Here is a 23,940-nt window from a genome sequence, read left to right as displayed (position 1 = left end):
AAAATTGGTAAGGTAGGAAAGCCTGCGGAAAGTGCCCTGTTTTCCCCCAGGTGTGGTGTGTGAGGAATCCATCTGTAAAGAGCGGAGTGCAGGCCCTGCAGGCTGCCTGTTAGGTCACTCAGGCGAGAAATCAGTCCTTAAATTGCACAAGGCGCTAAGCTGATCCCCCATCTATCCCCATTTCTCCCCATTTCATAGATAAGGTATCTGAGACAGTTCTGGCCTTCGAGGCAGCTTCCTCTTCAACCAACAGGGGGTGGCCAGGGGACAGCAAAGGAAACAGAGGACAGGAAATGGGAAATGGAAGACTGAGTAGGATAAAATGCAGAGGTGAAATGCAGCTTTGCATCAGGTTCCTGTTTGAGGAAATGTCACTTTCCCTCTGGGACCAGATATTGAGACTTTTTTTGTGGTATTGGGAATCAAACTCACAACCTCACACTTGCCAGGCAGGTGCTTATGCCGCTGAGCTAAATCCCTGGCTCAGAGACTCTTGGAGATAGCGCGGGGAAGAGAGTGAAAGATGAGACCCAGCAAGATGAGAAGCCTGCAGACCAGTGCACAGAAAAGAAGAAAGAGACTGAATGGAGGGAAAAGCTGATGCAGATTCCAGTGAAGAGCTAGGCCGCTAAGTTGACCGATTTGTCTGAGTGTGATGATTTTAGGGGATTTTGAAACTGATTTCAGGTTATGGAAGAGTCGGATATCCAGTGAGCAGCTTCATGCTTCTGTATTCTTTGCAATGCATTCTCTGAGGTTAGGGAAACAGACCTTTTTGGAATCCACACAAATTGTTCATGGTTTCTAGTCCCATGAGCTGCCCTATTGCTAGGTAAATGAATGGGTGAATGAATGACTCACTGGTCAAATGAGATTAGTCTCTCTGCCTATTGGAGCATCACAAAACAAATGAACATGTAACAGGTTTACTGATTGAAAGGGATTACGTGGCATTTAAAAAAATAAGACTTGATTGAAATTTCAAACTCACAGGGCAGTGTTGCAAAATTTCACATTTTAGAGTGTATGCTGAGATAAGAATCTATAAGGCTACAAGGGAGAACCCTTATAACAGGTTTCCTTTGTCTTTAAGCAATACTAACATCTGTAGAGATACTGGCTTTCTATAGGACACTATTTAGGAAGCAGTAAATTAAGATAATATCTTGTCCGTCATGAGTATGTACACGGCACTATGTTCACAGAATAAGTGGGGCAAGAATTTCGAGTGGGATTGATTGGTGCCAATGCATTAATCCATCAGTGCTGCCACTAAATCCTTTTGCAAGATGGTTTCCTGAGATAAGGATGTAACTGTGGCCACAGACAGAAGATGAGATCATTAGTTTTGCATGAGAATTCCATCGCCATCCGCGGCCGGCCGTAGTTTCCTTAGCTCAGTGTTTTAAAACACTGGCTCTTCTCTCGTCTAAGTCAATTCTGGAAGGTGGTGGTAGTGAAATGCTCAATGACCCTTTTGAATGTTTAAAGGCCACCAAGATGCAGTTCTGTGTCTATGCAATCAGTTATACTAGAAAGAATTCCTGTGTCTTAGAATGGCAATGGCCCAAAAATATATTCTGGATCTGTTTCTTGTCTCTAAGTGGTTAATAATAATTCATTGTAAATCTTCAGTGTTTTTGGTTTGGATCCTAGTATAGCAGCTCCCAAGTTTTGCTGTATATTGTGATTATCTGGGAAAGTTAAAAAAATTTTTGTTAACATACAATATGGATATATGCACATATTATTGGCATTAAGTGTGATAATTTTATACATGCACACAATGTGCTCTGATCAAATTCAACCTCCTTTAATCAATTTTCTTATCCTGGACTTTTCTGGGAAATTTTAAGTCTGGGAATTAAAACCTGGCAAATGCTCTACCATTGAACTACATCCCAGCCCCAATTCTGATTCCAATGCCTGTGCTATAGTCCATTCCAATCAAATTACAATGTGGAGAGTAGGATTTGCTTTGTTAAATGATGCCAACTCATCCTCATGTACAGCAAAGTTTGAGTTATAGTGGTTTAGAAGGACTTTGATTTTCACACACTTTTTTACACCGTGACTTCCTAAGAGAAGCAGGACAGGACTCTATTTTTATCCTCATAAATAATAACTTAAGTCCTATCAAGACTTATATTCAAGGCCACAAAGTTATGTCAGATTCCAGGTAAGTGTTACTCCTTTTACTGATCTAGGCAAACCCAGAATATTTGACTAGAGTCTGGAAACGGTGGGAATGAGAGGGGGAGTGGGCACTGGAGGGGCGAGCTAGTGTTGAACACCCAGTGGATTGAGCACGAACCTTTGTGTCTGTAGGAAAAACAAGAAAGCCACTTCAGTGTAGCCTTCTGCCCCTCCCATCAATGCTGTTACTGTCTGGAGAGTGCTGGTTTGCATTTCATTTATAGTGAAATAAAATAGAACTTTTGTGCTGGAGTTGAAGGAAATTATAAAAGCCCACATCTTGTCTTCAGACTTAATGTCAACTATTTATCTCCTGCTATTTTCAAATAAGCAAGTCTTCCCTAGGCATTCTGAGATGGTCTCAAACACTGTATCCCTTAGACTTGTAGCCTCTTGGTACCTACAGCAGTAGATATGGGAAAGACCTAATGTTACAAAGAGTTTTCCATCAGCCTGTGACTTATCATCACTGTGACCAAATACCTGAGAAAAACATCCCTAATACATTCACAACTGGGAAGTAATTCATGCCTCATTTCCAGGTGGCTCTGATTTAATTTTACTAGTGAAGAGACTGATAAAAGTGATTAGGTCTGTTTGTACCACTGGGTATGATATGCCCAATGGGACAATCATTGGTGTATCATTTGTACATGGTGGGAACATGTTAAAGGAAGATTTATTTTAGCTCAGTGTTTCAGGGTATTCAGTCCATGGTTGACTGATTTCATGGCTACAGGTCTGCGGAGAAGCAGAACATCATGGTGGAAGGGTATGGTGGAATGAAATTGTTTACATCATGGGAGCCAGAAAGGAGAGAAAGAGAGAGAGAGAAATAGGCAAAGGAGATGGGAGATAGGAATCAGCAGAGACGGGAGAGGCAGAAGAGAAGGGTACCTGAGAGGAAAGGACTGAGGTCAGAAATAACCTTGGCTGGAATGCTCCCAGTGATAAACTTCCATTATCTGGGCCCACCACTCTATAGTCTATTCAGCTACAAACTCATAATGAGTTTAAGGAAGTTAGTATCTCATGATCTGATCACTTCTCTAGGTCCCATTAGGGGATTAAGCATTCAATGCATGAGTCTTTGAGCAATACTTCATATTTTAAATCATAACACAGCCACACAGGGATAGAAATATAAGGACCCAGTGAGAGATATAGGCACTGAGTTACACTGGTTTTGAGATACTATTCACTAGTAACAAGGCTTCATGATGCTATGGGTTCATTAATCAGAAACTCAGAAGTAATAATAAAAAGAATGATTCTGGATTCCTTAAATATTCCATAGGTATTACCACTTCAAAATGTGTTTGGCCATCTGGCATGATTTTTTATTCCTATTGTGCATATGTGGAAAAGTAGGACAAATTCTAATAGCTCTACATATATGGAAGCTAAGAGTCCTCTTTCATTAGAGTAGACAGGCAAAGTTTGGGTGGCCACCTGAATGATATGCTTTTGTTAGAGAGGACTTGGAATGGATGATCTTAAATCTTGAGATCCTATTGTAGGTCTTAGGAAGAGAAATACAATGCTTTAAATTTCACTCAAAATTTATTCCATAAAAGTGTCTGTACTCTAGCATTTCTCTCCTAGCATTAGAAAAAGGATATTGCGAATTCTTTTAAAAATGGATTATTGTGGAAAACTGCCAGCAGTCATTTCTGGATCTCTGGATCTAAATCAATTTGAAAACTAGTATTTTTCCCTCTTGTTTAAGACGAACAAATCTCCATGATGCTATCTTTAGTTAGGTGTGTTAAAATAAAATAAAATAAAATAAAATAAAATAAAATAAAATGTTGAGATCTGTGGATAACTTAGGAAAATAGTGGAATTTAAGGTTGCCCTTGCCAATGACACACTTACATTTCAGAATCTTTGTTTGCTTAGGAAAAAAAGGGATTGAAAAACCTTGAAATTGCTTGCTCAGGAAATTATTTCATGCACAAAAACTCAGCCTTTTCTTATGTTGCTGCTCAAGGAAAGACTCAGCACCATTGTTCAGGCCAAGCAAGGGCTACTCAGCCTATGCCATGGACCACTAGCATCATTGTTATTTGGGATGATAAAAGAAGCAATTTCTCAGTCCCCAAAATTGCTCAACTGAATCAGACTCTCTAGGGATGCATATTAGTCAGCTTTCATTGCTAAGACAAAATTCCAGACATACAGAACTTAAAGAGAGAAAACTTTATTTTGGCTGACAAATTCAGAGGTTTCGGTCCATTGTTGATGGGCTCCGAGCAGAAACATCATGGTGGAAAGGCACGGCAGAGGAAAACTACTTTTCATAGTAGCCAGCAACAGAGACAGCAAAGAAGTTCCTGAGACGAAGAAGGCCCAAAGACCAGATACAGTCCCCAAGGTCACATTCCCATGATCTACCCAGATCTCCCCCAAGGAGTGTGCTAAGCTAATCTCCTAGCCCTCACTAAAGCCAATCAAGTTGACAAGATTTACCAACACAGGGTTGGGACCCAAATCTCTGTTTTCATATGCTCTGCAAGTGATTTTGGTACTTGTTAAAATTTGAAAAGCACGGCTGTAGACCACCATCTGGGAACATATTAGAAACTATCTTCAGCCTTTTACACTAGGCTTCATCAGGTAACAATGGAATTGCTCCATAGCTCTTTTAAGTGTTTAAAGGCTACAAAAATGGGAAAACTGAGTATATTAAATAATGAATCCTTGCATAAAAACACATGTCTGAGAACAGGGAAAGTATTATATACATTTCCCAGTCTTGTTCCTTGTGTCTAAGTAGATAATTATACAACCTTGCAGCCTTGCAGTATTTCTTAGTTTTCTTTCCCATTAGGCCAGTGGTGGTTGATTCACCCCCCCACCCCCAGAAGGGGGCCAGTATTCTGTGCTTTTTAAAAAATTTTATTAAAAAAAAGATTAAGATAAAAGAGGACATAACAATACAGGTCAGGACAGAACAATTTAGCAACATAGTGTTTCACCACAAGACAATCCGATATAACAGTAGCTACCATAGTGTCTCTTTCCTTGAAATATTTGAGTATACCTTGATATACTATAGTATCAACCATAAAAAGACAGTGGAAAACCATTCAAGAGAATGAAAGTATTACAGGATATTCAGAACCAATTAACAGAAAATGAACAATGGTTACTATATTATCTCCTTGTGTATAAAATTTTTTGTTTATACTATTATATATAATAAAATACAATAAGATAAAACATGATAAAACCAATGGAGACAGAAGAACGTAAGCTTGGTGGGACTTCAAAAGTATTCTATGCTTTAATAAGTCCTTCATCTAGAAGCACCTGCAAGTTCAAGAACCAATGACTATTGTTTCCATCAATTTTCCCATCTGCATGGCAGCAGAGAGCCTTAGGACTTCCTTATGTTCGTCTTGTATATGGGGGCCTTGTAGCTGGCTCCTGGCAGCTGCCCATCTTGGCCACTCCTGGACTCAGTTCCAGGGGGAAGTGCGGGTCAGAGAGTGGGAACTTGGCATTCATACCATAAGTGTAAGAGACCAGAAAGTAGAACACTTGCTGAGATGGTCATGGAAACCTAAACCAGAAGGCTCCAGAAGGCTCCAGAAGGCTCCAGAAGGCTCCAGAAGGCTCCAGAAGGCTTTCAGGATCTATATGGCCCCTCTCCAGAGGCAGGCCTGTCCTCTTTTTTCAAGGTGGAATGAATTTAGCATCTTAAACAGATCACAGGACTCAGGATCATCAAGATGGCTACTAATTGCTTTCTTCCAAATTGTATTTTTCTAAAGGTATTTGGACTTACAATGTGAAGAAAACTAAAAAAGAATGAGAGGAATGATGTAAGAAAGCTGAAGACAGAAGCTGCTAGGGGTTGAGGGTTATTAACGATAGAAGTTCCCAGTGGGGTCTGACCAGGTTGGAGGACTGAGAACAGGAAGAGGCGAGGCTCTGTGGATGGCCTTTCTTTGATGCAGTAGGAAACACTGTGTTCAGGAGGTGAAAGCAATTTCTGCTCATTTTGCTCCAAATAGTTTCAGTTTGCTTATGCCAGAGTAATGTGAGTGCCCTCACCTGCAAGAGTTTTGCATTTGCTTTGAGCAGATAAAATGAACAGTTATGTTTTCTGCTTAGAAGTTTTGCCAAGACTTTTCTAGTGAAATGTGATATCACACATCTTGCCTTCTGTCCTTGAATGAAGGAATCATGACCTGCCCATGGTCTGGTATCTGCAAAGGACCAAGTAAATGGATAGGTAGAATTTCTAGCAGAAGTCCTCCTTGCCCTCAACACCCAAAACTCCTGGCCAACAGCTAGAGTGAGAAATTTCTGAGTTTATGAGCCTGTTACCCTTGAGTTCAAATCCACTACTCGAGAGTTGTGTGAGCTAGTATCATCCTGTTCATGAGGGTAACGCCTACTTTATAAGATGTAATAAGGGATAAATGAAATAGTACGGATCATGAAACACAGCTAAAAGTTTAACAGTGACTATTTACTGATTGCTACACGTCATGCATGGTGCTAAAAGATTTACATAAATTATCTCTAGTATATAGGGAAGTTCTACCAAGTTGCTTTTGGGCTAACCAGTATTTTACAGAGGCGTCAACTTTGAAAAGTGTTAAGAAACATGCTCAAGGTTTACAGCTATGAAAGGGGTGAAGCAGTGTTACAGTTTGGATTAAAAACATGCCTCCTGGGCACCTGGTTGCCAGCTGGTGAGCTTTTGGATCATGAGGATTCTAATCTCACTAGTGAGTTAATCTGTGAGTAGATTTGCAATTGGATACCATGATTGGGAAGGAAACTTAGACGGTAGAGTTTGTGGAAGGGAGTGGATCATGGGGACACAACTTTGGGGACTGCACCTGGCTGCTGGTTCTTTCCTCGCTGAGTCTGGCTCTTTCTCTTTTTTCTGGCTGCCATCAGGGGATGGTCTCTGTGTCACCTTTGCTAGCTACCATGTTGTTCTGCCTTACATAGCAATGAAGTCAACTGATCGTGAATTGAAACCTCTCCAACCCTGAGCCAGAACAACTATTTCTTAGTTTAAGTTGATTTTCTCAACTATTTTGTTGTTCCACAGTGAAAGCTAACACAAATAGGAATATGGAGCTAAGTACAGAATCTATAGATAGTCTGCAGTATACTGTGCCAGGCCCTTGAAATGTATTGTAGTCCGTCTTTCTAGGAGTTTCACTTACTCAGATTCAACTAATCGTTGATTCAAAATACTTAAAATTTTTTTCTTGTCATTATTCCTTAAACAATATAACAATGATTTTTGTACCATTTACATTGTTTTAGGTAGTATAAGTAATTTAGAGATAATTTAAAATATATAGGAGGACTGCATACGTTAATGCAAATACTACACCATTCTGCAGATTTTGGTAACTGTGGGGAGCCCTGGAACCAATCCTCCATGAATATCAAAGATGACTGTACTTTGTCCTTGTAATAACATTTCAGTTACCATTTTAGTGATGAAAACAGAACTGCAGGAGTTAAACAATTTGAGGCTATCCAAATATTTGAAAGTGAAGCTGACTCCAATCAAATCAAATATTTGATTCTAAATTTCCTGTTCTGTTGTTTAACTGAGAGTCTCCATCCTCTGTAGACTATCATCATTCTGTCTCCTGATTTTGTATTAGGTTATGTTTTCACTGACTACAAGGAAGCAGTGATGAGGAAAATGTCAAAATGTGACTCTAGTACCCTTCTCCCAAGTCTTTGAAGAAGTAAATTACTGTGTATGTGAGTGTATCTGAGTTGTCCACACTTGTTCTTGCTGGCAGAATTCACAGAAAACATTGGACTTGCCCTGAACCTGCTTGAAGAACATGACCCTTGGCCTGCTTATGTGACATACATCTCCCCAGTGGTGCAAAGACTGATTGAGAAAAGCAAACCAAAGGAACTGCAATGCCCACGTGCTTCTCAGCAGAGCCAGTCAGCACTGAGGCCCAACAAGCCTTCCAGCATTACTCAGCTCAAACGGAGAAAGTCATCTATGTCCTCTGGCGAAGGACTGAAGGATGATCTGTCACATGCCAGGCTGTCAATTTGGGCTCCTAACTCTGCCTTGAGTCCCACAGTTGTCCCAGAACCCAAGCACAAACAGCCCGATTCCAGAGAAAGGCCCACAGCAGATTTTAACAAGATCATTTTTTCCCGAAAGCCCATGATGAGGATGGTTCCTTATCAGCTCACTACAGTCCAGCAAGGAGAAACATGCAAATGCCTAGCAAGGAGTCCCTGCAGCCATCCCTGAAGAATGTACTGCTATTAAGCTCCATTTGCCACAATTGTACCATGTCCTGTAAGTCTAAAATACCCAGAGGCTGGTGGAGAGAAATCACACTAGAATGCGGGCCATGGGTGGGTGGGTACCTCCTTCAGCACTGCAGTCAGTTGGGCCGAGCAGTGACATCTGCTAGTTTTCTCCCTCAGATGCTAAAGACCTAACTGTGGAAGTATTAGTCCAGATCCTGGAAGGTGGCAGAAATCATACTAGTTACTTTACTAGAGATAATTTAATATGAAGAATTATTAACCAGGTAACTGAGAAAGGCAGAAAGAAAATTCAAAGGTATAAATAGGGACAGCTCCTGCAAGAAGCTTCTTCACAGTTTAAGTTCTGTGGTGGAGGCAGTAAAAGAAGTTGACTGCTTGGAGAAGGGCCATGTGGGCTGAAGCTCAGACTCAGGGGAGGGAGTGGGGATGCTGCCCAGCTGGGGCTGGTGGGTGCCTCTGAAGGACGGTATCCCAACTCTTAAGAAGCAGAGCTCAAGGTGTTTCTGAGCGGTCATGTCATACTGGTCCTGTGAGTACTGGAAAAATCAAAAAATGCATTCAGATGCTTGTAGAAGGAGCTGTCACTGCCCGGGTGAGTAAAAAGGGTCAGTAGGGAAGGCTGATAGGGACAGGAAGCAGACACAAGGCAAACAGGATGCAGTTGGGAAGCAAACAACCTGACGAGGAGACTCTTCCTTCTCCTTGTAGCTATGAACGCTTCTGGTGGCACCGCCTAGGGACAGTGTGTATCAGGGCATAAAGCTCAAATGTGGCTTGCAGCATCTCAAACCTAGTATCTCCAAACATAGGATAAAAGGATGAATTCTGAAGCGAAGAGAGAAATAGCTTAGCAATCAGCGTAGCAGGGGATTGGTGCTCCATAGGGCCCCTGAACCTAGTGTCCAGGTGTTTTTCTCTTGGAGGTCTTACAAAATGGTAGCGGGGTCCCTGCTGAGAAATGGAGGAGGTCCAACCTCTCCCTCCCCCATCCCCAATCTTCTTTGAGCTTTGCCCTGTGGAGCAGAGCTGGTTGGGAGGGAGAGATCCCTGAGTTCCTGGCTGGACCCCAGCTGTTACTTGTCAGATGACTGCTATAATTGGCCCACCCGTACTCTGAATTGGTCCTAAAGCAAGCAACGACGAACTGTCCTCCATTTCCCAGCAGAAAGCTGTCTTTAGACACATGAGGATTCTGTCAGGATGGAAACCCAGCTGGTCTGGTGTGTGGTATTTAACTGCTGAGCATGGCTGACCTTGCCTGAGTTTCTGTACTGCAAGGCAGTTAATATCCATGTAGCTTCCTCCGCAGAGGTGTACAGGATCTGATGGAATAATAGATGTGTCATTTGAAAAATTATATTTCCCCCACCATACATATTTTCCATCCTAGAGTCTTATGAAAATGTTTACAGTCAGTTATGGGTATAACTTTGTAGAACTTATCTCTGGTTCTTGTGTATTTGTGTTGGGACAGCTGTACAAATTAGGAGGTCTGGACCTGTTCCTGGGTTCCCAACCCTTGGCCAGAATGAGTTCTTACAAAAAATAAGTGTTTCCTGGTGAATCTCTTGGTTATATTTTGTGTCTATGGGATTTTTCTAGACCTGGAAGCAGGTGATAAATTCCTCCAAGATCTTTGAAATCTCCTTTATCTCTTTATAGTTACTTATACTTAACATATATTTGGAAGGTATGGATGATACATTTAGAGTGTTAGATTTAACAGAGTTGTGGATTATTTGGATTATTTCTAGCAGTTCCTTCAAGGGTAGGGCAGTATAATAATTTACTGAAGTTTGCACTCTTTTTTTCTTGAAAATTTCTAGGCATTTAATGGATTTTGTAAAAGTATGAACTACAGATTAAAATCATTGTTTATGTATAGCATTATTTAGGTTAATCTAATTCTTAACCTATTAAAACAACACAAGCATAAACCATTCACAGCTTATGTTCTGATGAAAATTGTCTGCATTTTGTGGCTCCAGTAGAGACACATTGCCTTTTGAGGAAAATTTAAGGAGAAAAAGCACAATTCCTTTTGAAATGGGGGAACTGAACCCAATTGGTCTGGCCAGCAAGAGTCCTGCCAACCATGACCATATTCACACAAGGACTGAGGAGGCTGCTGGGAAAGAATTCTCCAGAGATAAACAATTGGGTAAGACCAGCTGGACACACTAATGGTCACTGGGGGAGGAGGATGATCCCAAGTGACCTATGTTATCTGATGCTGAGATTTGTCTCCTGAGACACACCTTTCTGAGTGCTATGGGCATGGGGACCCGTGAGGCTCTAACTTGACAGGGCTCTTTCCCTAAAATCCTGGAAGGCCCAGAAGTACTAAAAAAATGTGAGGGGCCAGCTTATTGGCTTCACAACCCACCATCTCATATGTCCCACTGCCCTAGTTAACAAGAAATAGCCAGGTCTGGTGGAGCCCAGTGAGCATTTGGCAGGAACAACTTTGTTCCTGAGAGTCAGGGAGACATCTCTGGTGCACCCTGAAATAGGCACGGAGCCCTTGCTGGGGCCTGTGCCCCGACACAAGCAGGCAGGGCATGTGTGGAGTGGAATGCAGATTATTCTCGTGTAATCTCATCTGCCTATCCAAGCTGGAGAGGCCTGGAGAATCTCAGGTTACTTTGGACATATTTAACTTCCATCTTGGAGAGAGGATTGGCTTTCTCTGATATTCCACAGCCCCCCAACCTCTTCTTATTTATGTCTTTTGCATATGGCATTTTCTACTTGGCAAGAGAGCTATTAAGTCTCTCTGCTGTCATAGGTTTATGAAATACCAGAATACGCATTTTGTCAGCCTGTCTGTGTTGCTCTGTAACTAAGGCTCTGCTGCAACACATATCGAGCAGCTGTTTTGAGCAGATTCTTTGGCTCCCCTCACACAGTATGGTATTTACCCATTTGCAGATTCCATGGTGGATGTTTGAACAGTTGATGTTTAACTTCAGCAACTCCCGACTGAGCCTGCTGGTCATTCTCACTCTGGCTAGGACTATTAGGACATCAAACAGGTCCACATTTTTGCAAACTCCCTGGTGTGGCCCGAAAGCACATCTTGTTGGGGATTAAGCTGCTCAACAGATAAGAGGCTCCTGGAGTCTTCATGGAGGTAACAGCATAAACAAAGGCACTGGTGCAGGTGTGGGGAAGCTAGATGTTTGAGGGTGGCCTGGAGCCCTGAAACTGGGAACAGGGGGCTAGCGTGGGACTTAAGAAAAGGTTGTAGACTTTATTAGCAGTAAGTTTAGAGCCTTACTGGGATGAGCTCAAATCCTGCTCTTCATTTTGTTAGCCGAAAATCCTTATGGAGGAGGAATAAATGCCACATAAGTTCACAAGCACAGGGAAAACAAAATGACAACCCTGAGGCAGGGATTTTGATCCCTGGTAATTTGGAGTAGTGGAGAAGTAACATGAAGCAGGGAATACAGCACAGGACAAAGTCCAGACCCCTGAGCTGGGATCCCAGCTAAGCTTGATAATGCTTCCTTGGGGTAGAAAACTATAGTTTTTCTCGTGTGTCAACGGTGGCTTTGAAAAGATTGTAAAAGTGCTTTGTAGGATGTCAGCACAAACATGCCCACCTGCATCATGTGTCCTTGAGTCCTTCCATCCTAGGAATCTCCACATTTCCAGGCCAAAGAGCCGGAGCCTGGATGTTATCAGTGCCAGATAAGAACAGACAGCCTGAGAAGGGGTTTGGAAAGAGGTAAACAGTGACCGGAGATTTACTGGGATCTGATGTTGTCAGAGCCTGAACTGAAGCTCAGGGCTGAGTTTCTGTTGGCCAAGTTATCACGGAAATTTTACTCTTTCTCTTTTCTCCTTCTGCCTGGTTACATCTCTTACCAGTAACCCCAGGGCTCAACCAGTCACGTAGTACTTGGACAGGATGATGTCTCAAGCCAGTAGGGCATGGCTGGACTGGACATTCGAATGTATGTAGCATTTTGTGTAATGTGTTATGCAGAGCCCGCAGGGCATGCAAGAATACTCCCCACTGCTACCCCATTCTTGACCCTGGCCATACCTGATTGCTCCATGGGGCAAGGCAGAATATAAAGATGAGGATCTGTCTCCCTGTTGACACAAAGTGTTGGGTAACAGCATGAAAAAGACTTTGAACTTGGTGTTTAGACCTTATCTCTTCTATCACTTGCTATATTCTGGGATCAATAAAAATTCCTCCCTGACCCATGCTTTCTAGAAAGCAAGAATTGCTGGGGAGCCCAGCAAGGATTGATGTATCCATTTATCTCATCTTTAGATTCGATTGTAGACTATTACATTAATTTTGGCAGACAAAAAATAGGAAGCCATGATAGTTCAGGAAAGTTAAAAGTGTGACCTCTGGGATCACTTTTGTACATATGCCACGCAGGAGGATTTTTGTGAAGAGCTAAGTTAGGACAACATCATGTTACGGCTGAAGGGAAGTTGGCCTGAGTGCATCCAGCTCTCCTCCCACACTCCTGGAGCTTGTCCATGTCCATTTTTTACTGCCCAGAGACTTAAGAGTCATGCTTACCTAGCTGACTATTCTTGAATTAGGGGATCCCCTTTAGGATTGGGACTGTCTTAGTTATTTTATGCTCATTGCTGAGACAAAATACCTGATGCCCAAGCTGGCAAAGGAAAGGTTTATTTCTTACAGTTTTTTGGAGGTTTCAGTCCACACTCAGTTGACTCCCAGGCAGGCGGGCATGGCTGGGCTGCCATTCATGGCGGCTGCAAATAGCAATCCCGAACCGTCAAAGAGCAAGACACACCTTCTTCCTGCCATTACATCACGTCTTGGCTCCACCCCTTTGTGGGTGGAGCACTGACACCATCAATCCAAGCACTACACAATGAACCATCACAAATGCACAGTGCAAACTCATGAGGCCTGGGGGACACAGACATAAACCATGACAGGGACTCAGACCCCTTACCTCCAACTGCAGGCTGCTTTCCCTACTTTTGACCTTCTCAGTGACAATCCTGCTGGTGTTCAAGCAGGGCACATGTGTTCCATGGGTGGCTGCTGGTGCCAGTGTCAATAGTGAGTTAGCTTCAGTAGAGACCCCTCTTAATGTAGCCACTTTGCACTGTGCCCCTGGACCTGAGGCTAAATATGCCGTGAGCCTCGACAACAAGGCTGGCCACATTCACTGGCACTTCCCCAAAGCCCAGTCTATGCCTGGCACAGGCTTGGTGCTCAAGTATTTATTAGGCAAATGATTTATGAGAGCAAGTCCTATTGCCCAAAACAAAATGCACTGGGAAGAGGTTTCTTTCTGAATGTTCTGGGGCTGGAAAAGCACTTGGTTTTTGTATAAATTTTGAAACACTGAAAAGATAGCCTTGCTCTGAAGATTCCTTCTAGTCATGACGGTATGGTTCAAATACAGTATTCAGTAGGCACCTTTTACGTGCCTTGCTTTGTAGTGTGTCAGAAAGATAGAAGGAGCTAGAGGCATAATCTCATAAAAGATGTTTTTCTGTTCTTTTAAATCCATACTCACCTGGTGGAATTCCAAGTCATGGTTTTTCTGGCCTTTATCAAAGGGACATAACTTTAGAGCTCCAACTTGTTCTTTTGTTCTGGTATTTGCAGCATGCTGACAGGAATCCAGAAAACATGCACCAAGTGCTGGCTTGTGCCATGCAGCATGCCTGGTGCCCAGTCATGGACATGGGAGATGCACTCAAGTTTATATTTTGGCAGTGGGGGACGTGAGGCAAGTACATTACTAAGCACAGTTGTGATACATGTTATGCAGAAACCTGAGGCTCTTTGAGAGTGTGTTTGCTTTAGTCTCATGACCTGCTCTGTCATCTCATGAAAAGGGGATTACGGAAGGAGGCAGGATTAGTATCAGGACAGCTGCTCATAAAAGAGAGTGAGGTCATGGTGAGTTTTTGGCCAAGTCGAGTTTTAGTGGCCTAGTGAGTTGTTTTAAAAACTTCTACAAAGCTGCCGTTAGTTACATCCAGCCCCAGCTTACATGTTTGTTTCTGTAGCACCATGGAGTTGATTTCCTAGCTTGGCTGGGCTTCAGGTGAGGGCATCTTACTCTATACTCCGGTGAACACTTAGAGCAGCGCACACTGTTCTAGGGCCATTACTTTCTGCTTCCCTTTCTGTCCTGGAATATTGAGCTGGGTGGCTACAAAGGAGACCTTGAGGCCCCTTGAATGACCTCTTTAATCCTGGGACAGATGCCAGGTCTAAGCCTTCAACATCCAGCTGAGCCCCACCTCAGTTCCCTGGTTCTCCAGAACAAAAGGATCAGGCTGTCCTCCATTTCTTCTCTACAATAGTCAACTTCTGCTTTTTTTTAACTTTCATTTCCAAATTTTTGTAGGCTCTCTAGGGCGTGGGGGTCCATTAACATCACCCTTTATCTCCTTACTTCTCTGGATTATATCCATCTAGTTCCTCCCATTCTTTTCTGCTTTCTCCTGATTCATCCTGTCCTTCTTCCTTCTCTCTCTCCTTCCTTGGTTGTCTCCCTCCTGCCTTTTACTGCTTTTTCTAGCTTTTGATACTTATTATTGATTAATTTTTATAATTGCAAAAGTAAGTGATATGTGTTGAAAGTAACTTTGGTTTTCTTAAATTAAAAGTGTCCAAGACACCCTGAGTCTCGAAAGTCAGGTTGATCATGCTCCTTTACTACTCTGATACCAAGAACAGGAACCTCCATTCTGAGAACAAAAGGAGGTTTCCAAGTGCCTTCTGGGAAGCCCCCCAAAAGATTTGCATATTTCATGCATGTATTCTAATGGTTGCCTGTCGCTCAGACCATCTATCTCATTCAAGAGAGATGCTTCATAGCTGCCTTGATCCACCCACCATAGCTGTAGGGTTCTGTGCAGCTTCTCAAAGCAAAGATTTATAAGGGCCAACAGATCTTCTATAAAGTCTTTGGGAGAAGCACAGTAAATTACATTTGCTACCAGAAGTAGCCACTCTTGGGATGGGGTGAGCAATCTAAATTTGATTTTTGCTTCCTGGTGAATACCAGTTTTGCCCCCAGTACGGATCTCAGGACAGTCAAATTAATTTATTAATTAATTCCCCGTTCATCTTGGAGACATTTGAACCACCTCCATCTTGCATTTATTGAGTAACTTCCCTATTTTCTTGATTATAGACAAATTCCACTGGGAACACTCATTGCTTCATCCGTGAGATATATTTAGTTCTCTTGACCTAGAAAAGACATTCATGATATTCAACAAGATGTTTCCTGTTGCCTGCCTTGGCCAGTCTGGAATAACAGTGCATCTGGGGCTTCAAAGTCATTTAGTAGAGCTGAGGAGTCCTAACTGGTCTTCTTTAGGGTTCTACTTCCAGAATGTGAGAATTTGTACCTTTTGACCTTGTAGGTAGCTCAGGCACACGCAGCACCTTCACGCCTAGCCCACCATCACCACCATCTCCATCTCTAAACTGCCAGGGCTGGAGCCTCCACCCTGCATAACCATTACCTCCACACCACTGCCACCATCAACAACTCTACCTACATCACCAGGACCACGACCTCTGTCTTGATCATCATCACCAGGACAGCTGCCTTCAGTACCACCACCTCCACCACCTCTGTGTCCCCCTCCACCATCACCACCTTTACCACTTCTGTTAGCTGCTAGGAAGGTAATTTAGAGGGCAATCACCTATGCTTATGGGGGGCTAGGTAAGCTATTGCCCCTTTAGATGACTTTTTAATCCTCCTTCGAAGTTTTTTTATTATTCTTTTTCAGATAGAGCCTTCCAGAGAAACTTACATGTCACCAGCTAAAATTTCAGTCACCGTAGTGCACTCTTTTTAGATGACCTAGAGTCAACTTTGCTTATTGTAATATTAATTCTCTCCCAGAGGCATTTTCTTCTGCCACTTTTTTTTTTAGATTTTTTTTTTATTTTAAAGAGAACAAAAGAAAATAGAATGAAACAAAACAAATCAGAATAGGAAAATACAAGCAACCCGGCACTTCACAACAAAACAACTGGACATCAACAGTAGCTAACATAATGTCTCTTTTATTTGAAATAGTTGAGCATACCTTCACACACAGTAATATCAAACATAACAATATAGTAAAAAAATTCAAAAGAATGAAAGCATTATAGGACTTCAAAACCAAATAACAGGAAATGAACAATGGATGCTATAATACCTCATTTTCCTAAAAAAATTTGTCTATAACATCACACATAATAAAATCAAATAAAACACAACAGAATAGAACCAATCGAAATAGAAGAACAAAAGCATGGTAGGACTTCAAAACAAGATGATAATAAATTAGCAATAGCTACCATAATGTCTTGTTTTCTTCAAAATAGCATTCATACCATCTCACATAATAAAATCAAACAAAACCAAATAAAATCAGATCAATGAATGAAGGCATTATAAGACTTCAAAACAATATAATAGGAAACCATGATTACCATAATATTTCCTATTATATTCAAAATAGCTGCCCTTACCATCTGAAAGCATAAAATCTAACAAAAGACAGAACAAAGCCAAATCTAATAAAATTATGTAAACAATGCAAGAGTTCAAGATGAGACAATAAATTGACAGTACTTTTCACCTTTCCTTCCCTTTGCTCTTTTTTAAAAAAAAATTTTATTTAAAGACTAAAAAAAAAAAAAAAAAGAAAATGGGTAGAAATAATACATACTTTCAAAGAAAGAATAAACAGTAAGAAATCACTAGTTGATATTTACATATTGTCCTCTTACAAATAGTTATTCAAAGATACGAAAATGAAGCATATAAAGTGGGGTTTCAAACAGCGAGACTGCAACCAGTTCTGTTCAACAAAAAATCACTCTGAGCAAAGAATAATAGTATTTCTGGGTTTCACATTTTGGTACCCCTGGATCAGCACTGGGTACTGTAGTGTTTCTTTTTCTTTAAAGTATTTGTTCATTTCATCATGTGTCATAAGATCAGTTCTCATAAACTGTTTATTGGTTCTATGCATGCATGAGTCTTAACATGTATTTCTATCCTTTCTATATTAGAAGGAGGAACAAAACAAAGCAAGATAAAACAAAACATATTCCTATAAACACATGAAATGAAAAAGACGTATAAGACCGCGTTAGGTGATCTACAGTAGTTACTATGCTTTCTCTTGTTATTTTCAATAGAATTGTCTACATCATCTGAGATAATGTAATTTAACATAGCATTACATAGCTATTTTAATAAAAATACAACTTTGGAGACATTGTAGGACTTCGAAAGCAGTTAATAATCAAACCGGAATGGGTATCTTTTACATCTTGTCATCTTCAGAGTAGTTGCCTCTACTTGTAGACTTGATACTATCAAGCATATCAAATTCGAATAAAAACAGTCAAGGCCAAACAGCAGTCTGACAAACCAGCTCAAATAAGAGCAGTCATCGTAAGACAATGTAAGTAATACAGGGTTTCAGTTTAAGTTAATAGGAAATTAAGGATAGTTACCGTGGTATAACCTGCCAATTTTGGGATAGCTGTCTGTGCCCTCAAATCTAATATGAGTAGACAGACCGAAACAAAATAAAATCAAACTAAACAGAGAGATAAGACTACTGTGGCTTTTAAATCCTGATACACTATTAACAATATCCTCTGCCTTCCTTTTTAAGGCATTTTCTCACCTTTCCCCTTCTCAAGATGCTTTGTATATTTTGGGTCCCACGAGCTCATTTAGTTTTTAGATTAGGAGGTCAACCTGTTATTTATCTGAGTATTGCTGAACATTTTTACCCTGAGCTTGATCTTGAGCTGTACTCCTTTACTTACTAAAGCCACAGGTTTTCCTTCCTTCCAACTGTGTAGTTCTACACTGTCCAAAAATGTCATAGCTTTCCACTCTATGTACGGCTGCTGGACGAGTTGTTCTTATTTCTCTCTGGTTTCCTGTCACATATAGCATTGTTTTCTCATCTTTGACTTTCAGTTTATTAATTCTCTTTCAGGTTGAGTATATTTCCTATTCAGAACATCTCAATGTATCCTGCCTCCTAATCTACTCTGCCTGTGTTTCTTTTTGTTAGTGTATCAAGGCTATCTATATTAAAGATTATAGCCCACCTTCTCTGCCTCATCTCTGCTATTCTATTTTTCTGTTATTATTTGTCTGCTTTACTCCTTCAATCCACTGTCTGCCCCGTTCATTGAGGCCTGTCTGCCACTGTTGCTGGAATCCTGGTATTTTTTTCTATTTCTCTCTAGAATGTCCTTCAGTATTTTTTGTAGGGTTGGATTGGTGGTCATGTACTCCCACAGTTCCTCCTTGTCTTGGAGATACCTTATTTATCCATTAATCTTGAGAGGGAGTTTTTCAGGGTACATCAATCTGGGTTGGAGGTTATTTTCTTTCAGGGCTTGGACTATTTCCTCCCCAGGCTCTTCTTGATTTGAGACTTTGTGTTGATACGTCTGTTGTTATTTTGATTATTTTTCCTTTGTAGATGATCTGCTTCTTTTCTCTGGCTGCTTTTAATATTCTGTTCTTGTGGTGGATTTCTGGGATCTTGATTATTATGTCTGGGTGTAGATATGTTTTGGTTGTAGGTGGCTGGAGTTCTCTATGCCTCATTTATCTGGACATCATTTCTTTTTCCTATGCTTGGGAAGTTTTCCTTAATTATTTCTGTGAATAGTCTTTGTAATTCATTTGTGGTTACTCCTGCTTCTTTGCTCATGTTTTTTATTCTTCAGTTATAGATCCTCTTGTCATCTTCTAGCCTTTGAATTGTTTCTTCCTGGTTCCTTATTATTTTTAAGAGATCTTTTCTTTCACAATCACACATTCTAAATCTCTCTTCAAGTTTTGAAAAGCTAACTTTAGTTTCTGCCAAGCATTTTACCAGCTTTCAATGGAGTTTTTAGTTTCATTGTAATCTCTTTGGATCTGTTTCCTGTATTCTAGGTTTTGTTTATATTCTTCATCAAAGGTTTCTCTCCCTTTTCTGGGTTCCTCTGTTCTTCCATCTGTGTTTTCTTAAGAGGGGCTTAGCATTTCTTTAATTAATCTTTTTATATCTTGCCTCACTTGGATTAGAATTTGAGTTTTAAGTTAATCTATGAGGTCACAAAGGTATTTCTTTATGTCTGATGATGTTGTGGCTAATATTGCATGATTACTGCACTGGTTCTCTTCTGTTATTTACCTGGGGTTATTTTCCCAGTGCCAGAGGCTGGAGGTTTTTTTTTTTTTTTTTTTATTTCTATCTCTTGTCATGTTTCTGGTTTCTTTCAGACAGGTGTGTTGTGGAGGTCCCTGGCCCTCTCCATATTGCTTATGGTTTTTCTGAAGTGTGCTGACTGGGATTTTGCTGCCCTCTCCAATTTGCTGTTATCTGAGGTACATGCAGGGATGATGCAGGCTAGTCTCTAGCCTCTGAACCAGTCAACCCACAAGTGCCTTCAGGGACTTAGCCTGTGCTTTGTGGACGTCACAGGGTCAGGACAGTTTCGGTCCTGGCTATTGGGTCCCAATCAGGGGCATGGCTCAGCCCAAGCAGATCCTACCAATCCTCTCTGGGCCAGGGATGGCTGATTGACACCACTGCAGCACCAGGCTCTGCCCCACTCCAAGATGTCCGCCAGCCAGGGACACCCAACACGGGACCCAATCTTCAGCACTCACCGGGAATCAATGTAGTTCTCCACCTTGGCTCCACTCCACGCTGCACCGTATCCTCCTGCCAAGGGCCCGGGACTCACCGATTCCCGTTATCAGTGGCCATGGCTTCAGCGTGACCTTGAGTCACCTGACTCCATGGTGCTCCCAGCATAGCATGGACTGGTCTCAGTGCACACATTGGCCTCCAGCCCTCCATTTGTGTTTTTCCTTCCTCTTCCTATTTTTCTTTTCACTTCAGTTTCCTTCTGGGTTCATGAGAGTCCCTCTCCGCTCATCCACCCCTCTCCAAGTTATCAAATTCCAGCATCTGAACTGTTTCTCCAGAGAGCTGTCCACCCAGCAACCTAGCAAGCCACCATCTTCTCTAATCTCTCCTCTTCTGCCACTTTTTGTCTTTTTATTGGTACCGGGGATCGAACTCATGACTGCCTGCTTCCAAGGCAGGCACTTATGCCCCTGAGCTAAATCCCCAGCCCCTTCTGCCACTTTTTAACACCTGCAATACATGATCTTGAATGGAGCATGCTCAGAAATATGCCCACCTCTGTGTGCAATGATGAATCTTTCCTAAATAAATATGTATGTTGTTTCCCAATGTTTATTTATTTTCTTTTGTTGGGGGGCACTGCTTTGAGATTTATCCCTAGTGCTTTCCTTGGTTGATGCAGGTAATAAACCCTTTTATACTCTGTTATCTCCTGGTGATGCCTATTGATGTTACACTCACCAGGGGGTAAACCCATCATAGTATTACACTTCTATCTCCATTTCCACCTGTCCTTCCATGCCTACTACCGTGGCCTTGATTGCCTCTATCCTCCCCACCAGCATGATCACCATATTTCCACCACCACATCTACCTCACCTGTGCCACTGCCATAGGCATACCACCAGCATCACTGAAAAATTTGATGACTGTGCAACCTTTTATTTTAAGAACTAGTTTTCTATAACAGCAAATGTGCAATTGCAATGAGAAACCTGTTTTATCTCACCTAACAGAACATTCCACATTTCTATTGGAGGCATTTGCAATTAGATTATTTCAATGACTTAAGACACTAAAATAACCCCTTATATCCATGTAAACACTGTCTGAAGTATTTCCTCTCTGAACCAAAGAAAAATTTGACTGAGATAAATATTGACTTTCTAGAATATGGTAATTAGAATTATTTTCTCCACAGTAGGTTTTTGGCCCCTTTGTTGAAGATCAAATAGCTGAATGTGCCTACAGATATTTTCTGTCCTCTATTCTGTTACACTAATTCACACACTTCTTTCTGTGCCAGTACCATGCCATTTTTTTCACTGTTGCTTTGTAGTATAACTTGAAGTCTGGTAATATAATGCCTACTACTTTGCCTTTATTGCCTAGGATTGCTTCTGTTATTCTGGGTCTCTTCCAGCCTATTCAACAAACGATGCTGGGAAAATTGGCAATTTGCAGAAGAACGAAGACAAATATCTTCACCATTCACTAAACTGAACTCTAAATGGACCAACAATCTCAACATTAAACAGAAACATGAATCTACTGGAAGATAAAATATGTAAAATACTTGAGGTCATAGATGTAGGTAAGGACTTTTAGAACTCCAATTGCATAAGCAATTATGGCAAGAGCAGTAAATGGGATTAAAAAGCTTCTGCACAGAAAAGGAAACAATAAAGAGACGATATATGGAACAGGAACATTTTTTTGCTAGATGTTCCTTAGATGGAGGAATGTATAGCTAGATATATACTATATAAAGAACTCAAGATATTAGCAACCCTGAAATACAAGACCCAATCAAGAAATAGGCAAGTGAACTGGATAGACATACAGACGACATCCAGATGGCCAACAAACAGATTTTAAAAATGTTCAACATTTCTGACCGTTAGAGAAATGCAAATTAAAACAGCGTTAAGATCTCATCTCACACCACAAAGAAGGCAGTCATCAGGAAGGCAAAGAGTAGCAAATGCTAGCATGGTTGCAATGAAAACCCTTCTACATTGTTGGTAGCAATGTAAACTAGTAACGATCATTATGCAAATCAGTATGGAGAGTTCTCAAAAAACTAAAATTAGAAATTTCATTTCTTCCCCAAAGAGCTAAAGACTTCATATTAAGGGGACCAGGGCATGTCAGTGTTTATAGCAGCACAATTCATAACAGCTGAATACTAGAAAGAGTCTGTATGCCCCTCAGCAGATGGGTGAATGAAGAAAATGTGAAGTCCGTACAGAATGGAATGACTTGGTGCAGGCATTTGGTGGGAAATAAATCCTCCTAGAAAATATAATATTGCTTGAGAAGCATCAGTCACAAACACTTACACATCTTATCTCCCATTTTTAATAAGGCAAAGTACAAACAAAGAGTAAAATCTAGGAGAGGTAGAAGAAATCAAAGAAATAGACCTTTTGCAAATGAGAAGGGTTCCAGAAAAATGAGAGTGAGGGAAGGGGAAATAAAAAGATTTGAGAGATATCATGTATAGGTACCAAATACTTGCAATAAATGTAAATATTATATGTCATAAACGTATTAAAATAATAACAATAACATGGAAATGGGGAAAAAGAATTTATTTTTATTTTGAAGGTAGTAAAATACATCAGAACAAGGCAGAACAAAGCCAATCAAGACAATGCAGTGAAACTGGTACAGAATTTCAGAGCAGGGTACCGGGATAACAGTAACAGGTACCATAGTATATCTTGTTATCTTCACAATAGTTGTCTATTCAATCAGGTGTAGCAAAATCAAACCAAATACAGAACATTATAAAACCTATCAGAAGAGAATATTGAATAGAGCAAAACAATCAGAACAAAGCCAATGGTGGAAACAATATTTGCCTTCAAACAGAAGATAGAAGGAAATCCCCCTTATTTGCTATATTGCACAGGGTCATCCTCCTAAGGGATGCTCGGACCTCTGGCCCCAGGTCAGCATAATCAACTCAACAATACAAGGATAAATGCCTTAGTTACTATGAACTCCAGCTGTCCTTGACACCATCCAGTTGCTAACAGGAGATGGGGGGATACAGGACGTTTGATTCGCAGCCCACACTGGTAGGCTCACGGGAGACCCTGACTTGTTTTCTCCCTGGTGTGCCCACTGCTTGCTCCCCGCACCACTTACCAGGGAGGAGGGCTCCTTGCTTTCTTGCTCAGCTCCCCCAAATTCCAACATGGCTGGATCTCGAGAGATGCTGACTTGTTCTCTTCCTGGCACACCCTGGGGAAAGGGAATTTAAAGATGGAAGGAGGGAGGTGGGTGAGAAGGGAAAGGAGGTTAAAAAAAGACACTGTGTGATGTACATGTACTTACTCCCTTAAATGAATGAAGCTTAATGTGCTGTGAACATGTGCTAATAAAATAAAAAATTGACATTAAAAAAAAGGAAATCATTAGAATTCTTAATTTAAGCTTAAAGCTTTTTGAACATGACATCCCTGGACTTGAAGGTAGAAATGGTTAAATAAAGTATTCATTTAAAAAGTAATTGCAAAGATGGGATCGCAAAAAATATATTTCTTCTGCTTCTCTCAGTTAGCAAGACGTAATGAATGTCCCCAGAGTCAACAGATAGAGATCGAAGCCATTCTTTTAAATGTCTCCAGTGATCAACGCTTCCTCCCTGATGTGATTGTTTGACTTTGTTGAGGTTCAAGTCCTGTTGCACTTGTGTGATCTTCTGCCTCCCTTGCCCTCTGACTTGGCTCAAGGTAGCAAAGCCTTTGTCACCTGTTCTGGCAGCTGTTTATAACCACAGAC

The 23,940-nt window shown here is 41.1% G+C and overlaps 1 protein-coding gene across 1 annotated transcript in view; it reads left to right on the top strand.

Annotated features, from left to right (window-relative positions):
• The window catches only part of Cdrt4 (CMT1A duplicated region transcript 4), a 44,813-nt gene extending 21,265 nt beyond the window's left edge, over positions 1–23,548 (top strand). The window contains 2 exon segments of the mRNA XM_063241662.1: positions 7,989–8,401; positions 8,403–23,548. Of these exon segments, the coding sequence (XP_063097732.1) occupies positions 7,989–8,401; positions 8,403–8,438 (449 nt within the window). The 3' untranslated portion in view covers positions 8,439–23,548.
• Positions 23,549–23,940: the final 392 nt, after the last annotated feature.

Source organism: Cavia porcellus, unplaced genomic scaffold (genome assembly GCF_034190915.1).
Source record: "Cavia porcellus strain 051 isolate PalLab524CR breed Dunkin Hartley unplaced genomic scaffold, mCavPor4.1 scaffold_32, whole genome shotgun sequence".
Taxonomy (NCBI): domain Eukaryota; kingdom Metazoa; phylum Chordata; class Mammalia; order Rodentia; family Caviidae; genus Cavia; species Cavia porcellus.
Note: the sequence above shows the minus strand (reverse complement) of the source record. Positions and strands in the feature narration are given on the sequence as shown.